This window comes from Cebus imitator, unplaced genomic scaffold (genome assembly GCF_001604975.1).
Source record: "Cebus imitator isolate Cc_AM_T3 unplaced genomic scaffold, Cebus_imitator-1.0 Scaffold188, whole genome shotgun sequence".
Classification (NCBI taxonomy): Eukaryota; Metazoa; Chordata; class Mammalia; order Primates; family Cebidae; genus Cebus; species Cebus imitator.
The window spans coordinates 3,819,243-3,829,470 of NW_016107503.1; the positions used below are offsets into that span (position 1 = coordinate 3,819,243).

The window sequence follows — 10,228 nt, forward strand, 5'->3', positions numbered from 1 at the left end:
AAAAAAAAAAAAAAAAAAAAAAAAAAAGGCGTATTTTATGTTATATATATTTTATCATATTTAAACAAAAGAGGGAGTCCGACCCCAGCCTGGCATCACTGACACACTGACACACCCACAGCTAGTCTCTTTGTTTCCAAACTATAGGACTCTCTATTTGGGCAATGTCTCATATCGTACATAGAGTCAGGTTCATGATGTCCCCAGGAGGAAGTCTAGAGGGGCCAGTCACACACATGGGACATCAAAGGAATGTGGAAGTCAGCAAAGGACACAGAAACCCTGGGGTTTGCATGGGAAGTAGGGGCCAACTCCCTCCTGTCCCTCCTAAACATGGCTGCTGTGGGCCAGGACTCAGAGCTGCCCTGGCACGCGCAGCCGGGAGGCAGTGTTTACTTGTTTTGGTAGGTGCTGAGGGTCACGTGAGTCGAGTGGGCCAGCCCCACAGGAGTGTCCGCCTGATGAATGGTTCCTCTGGGGAAGTACAACAGATCACCTGGCTAAGGGAAGGAATAGGAAAGGGGAGAGAAGTTAGTTAGAAGTATTCCTTATCAGTCCTCTTTATTTCAAGGAGATAAATATGGACTCTGCTTCTCAGTTCTCCATTCTAGAAACTGCCATCTAGTCTGTATGCTGGGCTCACATGTCTGTGTCCGTGAGCCTGTCACTGTGAACCACAATCCACGAGAGGCTCAGTGCCTGAAGTCACTTTCTTTTCATTCTCAAGCTGAGACCAGACTCACCTGAGACTACCCCACCCTGACGCAGGGATCACGCAAGGTGACATCCTGTGTCTGGGACGCCCGCTTCCTCCGTCTTGCACGCTTCAGTGGTTAAGAGTAGGAGCTTTAATTGAGAGTCACATAGACACTGCCACTAACTGGCTGCTGACCTGGCAACTTACCTGCCCAAAGCCTCAGTCTCTTTATCTGTAAAATGAAGGTAATAGCCCCAAACCTCACAGGATTATCTTGAAGATTAGAGATGCTGCTTCCAAAGGTCTTAGGGCAATGATGGGCATGTGACTGGACTGTATCATTGTACCTGCCATTCCTCCACCTCCTGATAATTTCCGAGTATTCTAGGTAGGGTCTGTGTCTTACCCACCTTGCCTTCCCCAGAACCTGCCCTAGCAAAGCACCTAGCACTCAACACAGGCTCAGTGAATGTTGGGATGAATGGGTGAAAAACTATACAATCCTTACTTGAACTGAAAAATCAGATGTAATGAAAGATCCGTCATTTTCTCAGGCAGCTGAATCTCCTCTACCCTATTCCAAGGGAGTGGACTAAAACATTCTCCCTAAATTACTCCTGCCCGGAGCTGCCTTCTTCGTAATCCCACTCAAGCCAAAACATTCCGCATAGTGGTTACCCACAGAGAAAAGGGGGAATCTTGAGGGTAGCTCATCTTCTCTCTGCAGCTGCAAGCAGCAGTCTAGTGCAATGTTTAAGACCATGAGCCCTGGCAAAACAGCTCAGGAAATATCAACTTTAAAAAAATGTTTAAGATTCTCCTCAAAGCAAGAATATATCATGATATACATTCATAAAAGCTATCCTGGTTGCAAAGTTCCCCTGCATGCCAGCAAACTGACAGTACTTCAAGTGAACGCTTCACTGATAATTATAACTATGATTTACTGAGTGTGTCTGTGCTAGCCCGAGTGACACTCTCACATATACAGTCACATGTCACTTAACAATGGGGTTATGTTCTGAGAAAAGTAATTTTGTCACTGTGCAAACATCAAACTGTACTTACAAATCTAGGTAGATGTCCTGCTCCCTAGATTACATGGTATAGCCTATTGCTCCCAGGCTCCAAACCTATACAGCACGTGACTGCACTCAATAGACAACTGTAACAACATGGCGTTTATGTACTTAAATATACCTCAACAAGGACAAGTGAAAATACAGTATAAACAACAAAGACTGGAACATCTACATAGGACTGGAATTTACTGTGGGTGAGTCCGTCAGTGATGATAAATGAATGGGAAAGCCTAGGGCCCCGCTGTACATTTTTATACGACTAGCAGAGAAGCAGGTTTGTTTACACCAGCATCACCATAAACACGTGAGTAATGAGTAGCACTACAACGTTTTACAATGGCCACGATAACGCTATGTGACAGGAATTTTTCAGTTTCATTATAACCTTATGGGAGAACTGTCACATCTACAGTCTGTTGTTGACTAAAATGTCAAGTGGCACATGGCTGTGTTTCATTCATTTCATACACATTTGCCCCACCATCCTGGCTGAAGAGGCAAGTAAACATTCTCCCCTGCAGCCTCCTGAAAGAATGCCGTACAGCCACCCTAGTGAGACCCTTTGGACTCCTGACCTCCAGAGGCATAAGATAATGAATTTATGTTGTTTTAAACCACTGAGTTTGTGGTCATTTGACAAGCAGCAACAGCAAAACTAAGACAGACATACAGATATTTCCTCCAAAGAATTTTATTGTAAAGGAGGCACCAAAATAATATGTTTCAACCCTCATAGCCTGCAGGGTAAATATCATGATCTCCATTTTAATAAAGAGGAAACTGGGACTTGGATGAATGGCTTGACCAAAGACATGTGGCTAAGAAGTGACAGGCTGAATCCAAACTCAGATCTGTCAGATCCCTGAGCCACAGAGTGGAGCTTCCATCACAGGGGTGATCGCATCCTGAGAGCCTGGGTCTGCAGATGACCTGCATAGGCCACCACTGGTGTAAAGGAAAGAGGCAGATGAGGGCTCCAGGACCCCCACTGTCACTCTCCCATGCCCACCGCCACCCCACCCTCCACCACAGCCATGAAGTCTATTTCATCTTTGGGCACTGACACAAGATTTCGCTGAAGAGGCCCGCTGGGTACAAGCTCACATGTGCATACACATACACACTTGAACAACCCTGCACAACACGGTCTTTCTCCTTCCAGGAGACTCGGCATCTCTTATGAACTATGTGTTCACTGAGTGTTTAATGGGCATGGCAACAATATGAAGAGTCCATACCATCTACACTTAAAGGCCACTGTGAAGCCTGACATTCTCAGGCAGAGCAAGTAGCCAGTTCATCAGCCTGAATAACTCAGCCCTGACCTCCGAGACCATACATGGCTTAGTCTTTAAAGATAACCAACCATGAATCTCTATAAACATGGTGCAAAAAAGCAGAAGTTGGCAGACTCTGTGAAGAGCCAAATGTAAAAACAACACATAATTTTGGTTTGTGGGCCACGTGATCTCTGTGGCAACCAGTCCGCTCAGCTGGTGTGGCATCAACACAGTACGTTAAAGAATGGGTGTGACTGTGTTCCAATAAACGATTTACAAAAACAGGCAGCAGGCCAGATCTTCTGGCCCATGGGCCATAGTTTCATGACCACTGACCAAAGGTATAAAAACCAGTAAGGTTACCTTAACTGTTGTTTATTTATTTAAGTCTCCTATGATACAGTCACCCATCCTAAAAAGCGGGTTAGCTTCCTTTAGTTACTGGGAAGCAGGAAAGGATTCTAAAATCAAAAAACACACAAAGCATTGAGTAAGAAACAGACTAATTATAACTTCAAGACACAAGAAAAACAATAAGTATATGCAAATGTGTCGGGTTGGTAGATTCTTTGGAATGGTTTAAAATAACTCTTGTTTTATTGCTGAAGGAAATTAAGTTACATGTTTTAAGAAGGAGTATAAAATTGCATTACGAAACGACTCCTATCCCTCTAAGGTTCTTTTCCTCAACAACCTCTCCTGCTGGGGACTGGCTATGTTCCCATCGAGGTTCACTGCTCAAAGACAGATTTGCTCAGCGGCAAGATTTCAAGGAACTTGCACATGATCAAGCCACCTGAATCCCTGAAGAAGGAATCCTCGAGAGCTTTCCTGATTACTGCTGTTCTGGTAACTGTATGCAGCAGGTACAGAGACAGTCTGCCACATAACCAGAATAAAAATGACTCACACTGGAATTTTAATAAAAAACTAAGGGATCCATGGCTATGCTCTGCCTAAGCAACTTCTAGCCCTGCGCTGACCATTGTCTTAGATATGGAGAAGCTGCCCAAGGCCAGCATTTCCATTTTTCCTCTAGAGTCAGTGGTTCACTGAATTCTCTTTCTTCCTATTGAACTTGAACTGTATATGAAGACAGGTTATTTGGGAAGCGAACTTAATACTTCCTTAGCTCACTTCTCCAAGTGCAACCACCAAGACACCTTCAGAAATTTCAGGTGCTGGCTGATGGCAATGACAGCCACCCTGCCCTGAGACCGAGGGACACATTCCCATGGGGACCATCACATGAACTCTAAACCTTGAGCCTGAACTTGTCCTAGCAACAGAGAAAGCCATGATGGTTCCCACATGAGGTGCCCACAATGACCACCACATACCTTCAGTGTAAACTCATGCACCGGCCTGCCGAGCCTTCCCTCGGCCTCCACGCTGTACTCTCGTGCCAGGGGGACAGTGGGGTGGTAGAGGCGCCAGTGTTTCTCTCCCTCCAGCTGCAGGATGAAAACCTAGACATCCAGAAGGCCCAGGAGCATCAGAGAGCTTCATGGCAACTCACAGAGTATTTCTGGAATAGTAGCCCTCTAAGGGCTTAGACAAATACTATAGGTGAACCTTGAACAATACAGGTTTGTTTTTTTTTCTTTTATAGAGACAGTCTCACTCTGTTGCCCAGGCTGGAATGCAGTGTCACGATTATAGCTCACTGCAGCCTCTCAAACTCCTGGGCTCCAAAAATCCTCTTGCCCTAGCTTCCTGCATAGCTGGGAAGCTGGTACACACCACAGCACGCAGTTAATTTATCTTTTTTCTAGAGATGGGGTGTCACTTTGTTGCCCAGGCTGGTCTTGAACTCCTTGCTTTAAGCAACCGTCTCGCCTCGGTCTCCCAAAGTGATTGCAGGCATGAGCCACTGCGCCTGGCCTAACAACCTGGGGATGAACTGCGCAGGTCTGCTTATATGCTGATTTTTTTTCAATAAATATATTAGAAAATTTGAGGGAGATTTGCAACAATTTGAAAAAAATGAAACATACCAAAAGAATTAGGAATGGCATAAATGCATCAAATATAGAAACATATGTAGATACTAGTCTATCATCTACTACCATAAAATATATACAAATTATAAAAGGTTAAAATTTATCAAAACTTACCCGTACAAATACTTCCAGACAATACATGGCACCATTTGCAGCCAAGAAATGTAAACAAACTCACACATTGTACTGCTGTAATAATTTTGTGCTACCTCCTATTCCTATTGCATGAACTCAAGTGTGATGCTAATTATCTCCACATGAGCAGTTCCTCTCTCCAGTACATTGGGTATCACAGTAAAAAGTGATCTCTCACAGTTCTTGTGAATTTTTCATCATGTTTAGTACAACAACTTAAACCTTGAATAACACAAAGGGACCGACATGAAGCACCACCTCTGTTACCACAAGTCCTTCTGAGAAGCAGAAAAAGGTCGTAACGTTAGAAGAAAAAGTTGCATTGTTTGATGCATACTGCAGATTGCGGCCTGCAGCTGTGGCTGCCCACCATTTCAGATGGATTTAGCTTGTAAACAAATGACTGAAACTTACAGTCTTGATACAGTACAGTACTATATTTTCGCTTTCTAATTTTCTTAATAACTTTTCTCCAGATTACTTTATTGAAGAATGAAGTATATTACACATTAATATACACAATAGGTGTGAACCAGTTTATGCTATTGGTAAGGTATCTAGCCAACAACAGTAGGCTACTAGTAGTTAAGTTTTGGAGCAGTCGAAAGTTACAAGCAGATTTCTGACTGGACAAGGTGTTGGCACCACTAACCCCCAGACTGCTCAAGGGTCAACCGTACAAGTTTCGGATAAAAAATAAAAATGAAAAATGAGAAATGTATGTCATTCAACACTTAAATGAGAGTTGCCACTACTGGATTTTATTTTTAAAAACAGGGAATCATGAATCCTGACACTGGATATTCATTCTTTTCACTTTCTTAGAGCCTCGCTGAGTTCTTTATATCCCACTATCTCATTCCTTTAAATCTTCTATCAGGCAGCTAAAAGCCCATAATCTCCGATGGAAAAGCCAAGCTTCAGATATTACTAAAGGTCTAAATCCTGAATGTTGAAAGGGCCTGGGCAGGGAGGAAAACTTCAAGATTTTTATTCTTTATTCAGTCAAAGATATTTTAATATTCTATTAAAAAAAAAAACATTAAAAATAACATTTTGGGAAAATGTATTGATGTCAAATTGCTACCAAAGTAGAAAAAGTGGACTTTTTCTAACAACTCTGTGTTTATACCTTATATTAGTATAAAAATAAAACGACTAAGCCAAATAGTTAAATTTTTTTGGGAGCCACATCAGACTGAAATCAATACTTGTCAAGACACCAATGCTTAAATGAAACCATGACCCTCATTCAAGCTGCCCCAAGATTTTCACAAATGGAAAATATATACATAATTTTGGCAGCTACTGAAAAAGAACAAAATGAAAGCAGATGTAAGGATTACTTGTGACCTCACCTTTTATATTAAAGAACATATTTTGTTAAATTAAAGGAAAAGCCAATCACACTTTTCTGTAGATAAATTCAATAAATGCTTGTTTCAAAGGAATGTATAGCTGTTTAAATTAGTAAGGGTGGAAACAATCTCTCCCTTTGAGACGAAGTGGGAAACCAGCTTAGTGGGATTTACTTTGGATTTACTTCTGTACAGTGTCTGGAGATTTCATCTAAATGAAATCAGTATCTCCAGACACTGTATAGAAAGAGCAAAGACAGATCTAAGAGCTTTAGAGAATATGTGAACTTGCCCTGACAACAATCTGAAACCAAGCTAAGCAACTCATTCTTCCCAATATGGGGCAATTTTCTCCCTCTCTTACCTCAACATCATCATAATGGGGTGGGAGGCCCTGAGATCCTGCAGGAGTTATGTACACATTTGAGCCAACCAAAGAGCCAAAGTAACATTCCAGCTTCTCCTGGATCCTCCAAAGCTCATCCTTTACAGAAAAGGAAAACAGAAAGGGGGAAGTGAAAAATGTATTAGAAATAAGAGCACATTCTTATTCACTGAGGAAGTCTTTACTGCACAACTATTATATATATGCCAGATACTGGGAATTCAGCAATGATAGAGCCAATACCCGTGACCTCAAAAATCTTCCATTCCAGTGCAGAAACACCATAGAACAGATGTAAGCAGATAAAGGGGAGACTGACAAGGCAGGCAACTGGGAGTCAGGAGGATTTTAAGCAGGGAAGGATACAATCCAATTTACATTTTTGAAAGCTCACCCTGGCTACTGTGTGAAGAACGCACTGTAGAAGAGTGGAGGTCAGAGAAACTCGCGAGGAAGCTTCTCAGGCAGCAGCTCTAGTGAGAAGGGACTGGGGTGGCAGGAAAGGCGTGGAGAGAAGTAGAGAAGTAGAAGAGTGGGACGGACTCTGCAGTGGCACAGACAGGACTTGCTGATGGACTCAATGTAAAGGACAGGAGTAAAAAAATACTCCTGGGTTTCTGACTTGGGCAATCAGTTCCCCTTTCCACTGAATGAGATGTGAACGACTTGCTAAAAAAAACTTTTCAGGACAAAAAAAATTTCATGTTAGGAATGTTAAGTTTGCAGTGCTGAGACCATCTCCCCATGGAAATGTCTTTAAGTCAGTCAGAAGTCCTGGCAGAAACTAAGGACTGAAGATTTACACTTGGGAATCACCTACACAAAATGGGTATTTAAAGCAATGGGAACATAAATGACAACACAGGAACAAGTTACAGACAGAGAAGGAATAACAGGCTGGGTGATGTTCCCTCTCTCCACTAGTCAACTCTTCAGAGCAGACACCAGACTGAGGGGCCTCGCAATGGGCCATATATTCCCATGAGGGAGAAAGAAGTCTGCGTTTACCAAGGCTGATGAGAAAGGGGAGGGGCAATTAGGCCATGTAGATATCAGCACTTTCTGTGTGCCAGGCACTGCCTCCAAGTGCTTTACACGTACTAATCATGCAACCCTCACAATAACCCTGCCTCATAAAGAGGGTACTCTCATTACTTTCAGTTTAAAGAGGGTGCTATCATTATCTTCAGTTTACAGATGAGGAATCTGAGGCATGAGAACATGCAACTAGTAAAAGATGGAGTCAGGATTCGAATCCAGGCAGGATGGCTCCAGAGTCCATACCTTTCAGATAATTTAAGAAAAGACAAATTACAAAGGACATCAAAGAGACTGAAGTTTTAAACATATGAAGGTACAGTGCCTGACACACACACTATATTACAACATATTTAAATGCTGGCTGAGCAAACCAATGACCACAGCTTGGGAGTCCCTTCTACCACAGGAGTGAAAAAGAATCCACTGTATTAAAAATATCAAGTAAGAAAGAACTGGGTCAATATGAAAAAATACTTTTTTAAGACAAGGTCTTGCTCTGTCAGCCAGGCGGAAGTGTAGTGGTGTGATCACAATCACAGCTCACTGCAGCCTTGACCTCTCAAGCTTACATGATTCTCCCACCTCAGTTTCCCAAGTAGCTGGGACTGCAGGTGCATGTCACCACGCCCAGCCATTTTTTTTTTCTTTTTTTATAGAGATGGGGGTCTCACTTTGTTTCCCAGGCTGGTCTCAAACTCTTGGATTCAAGTGATCTTTCTGCCTTGGCCTCACAGAGTGCTGGGATTACAGGTGTGAGCCATGGACTTAGCCAAGGACATCCTCATAGAGACCACTGGGCTTCTCTATTTACAGATCTCAGAGTTTCCACTTAACTCAGAAAAAATAATTTAATGTTATCTGAACAGCTCCAGAGAGTTAATAGAGCTCCAAAGGAGTCTAATTTTTTCAGGGAAAGGCCAGCAGGAACTGATCTGTAATTATTTTTATACAGTAACTGGAACCACTAGAAAACCAGGGCCTCTCTCTCATGGTATGAGAGGTCTTTCGGGACTGTGTAAATGATTTTAGGGTTCCCAACTATCTGTAACTAATGAATATGCCTCTTTTCTTCTTAAAGCTTATTGAAAATGCTACCAATGGCACAATTTTTCTATTTCACCTGGACCTTTAGCTTCTGAATCTGCCAGCTGTGGCCTACTAGAAAGCGATCTGGAGCCAAACCACCTCGGATCACGTTATAATTACAAGCAAGGTGACCTCAGTTGTTTATTTTTAAGATAAAGATACTACCACTCCCACTCAAACACTGTGGCAAACAGCATAAAACAACTTATCACAAATCCTATTTAAATTGCAAAGCAGTATACAAGCAATACTGCTTTACTAACATTGACTCAAGCACAGACAAGGCTCCTGAAACCTGTCTTCTCCTTTACCACATGACTCGGTATCTGGAGAGGCCAAGGAGGACCTGGAACAATGAAAGGGAGAAGGCGGAAGTCTCTCTCCGGGTTGACTATGACCTCCTCTCTCCATTGACCTAAGGGAGAAGGCGGAAGTCTCTCTCCGGGTTGACTATGACCGCCTCTTTCCATTGACCTAAGGGAGAAGGCGGAAGTCTCTCTCCGGGTTGACTATGACCGCCTCTCTCCATTGACCTAAGGGAGAAGGCGGAAGTCTCTCTCCTGGATGGCTATGACCTCCTCTCTCCACTGACCTAAGGGAGAAGGCAGAAGTCTCTCTCCTGGTTGGCTATGACCGCCTCTCTTCATTGACTTGCCCCTCAGAATCAAAACTCAAGGCCATGGTTGAAACAGAAGCCCATGTATATGCCTAATGAAAGGCAGAAGCAAATATACAAAAAGCCCTACTAAATTTCAATTTTTACATCTTTCAAAGTGTAGTAGGATAATGCGTTACATTTGGAGTCAGAAACCCTTATCAGCTTGGAATAGCTGTGGAAAGGTCACATCGGTAAACTCCAGTTTTTTCACATAGAAAATGGAGTCTACGGCTAGCCACAGTGGCTCACACCTGTAATCCCAGCACTTTAGGCGGCTGAGGTGAGCAGATCACAAAGTCAGAAGTTCAAGACCAGTCTGGCCAATATGGTGATACTCCGTCTCTACTAAAAAATTACAAAAATTAGCTGGGCATGGTAGCGTGTGCCCATAGTCCCAGCTACTCAGGAGGCTGAGGCAGGAGAACTACTTGAACCCAGGAGGCGGAGGCTGCAGTGAGCCAAGATCGTGCCACTGTATTCCATCCTAAGCCACAGAGCAAAAC

General features: G+C 43.0%; 1 protein-coding gene across 10 annotated transcripts in view; it reads right to left on the bottom strand.

The window, feature by feature from the left end:
- RIOX2 (ribosomal oxygenase 2) overlaps positions 1–10,228 on the bottom strand; it is a 43,335-nt gene that overhangs the window by 25,197 nt on the left and 7,910 nt on the right. For 9 of the 10 annotated variants that reach the window (XM_017546201.2, XM_017546205.2, XM_017546204.2 and 6 more), the window contains exons 3-5: positions 6,920–7,039; positions 4,400–4,528; positions 397–500 (exon numbers count right to left, since the gene is read on the bottom strand). In XM_017546201.2, the coding sequence (XP_017401690.1) occupies positions 397–500; positions 4,400–4,528; positions 6,920–7,039 (353 nt within the window). The remainder of the gene's footprint in view (positions 1–396; positions 501–4,399; positions 4,529–6,919; positions 7,040–10,228) is intronic. The other variant, XM_017546207.2, reaches the window with a different exon arrangement.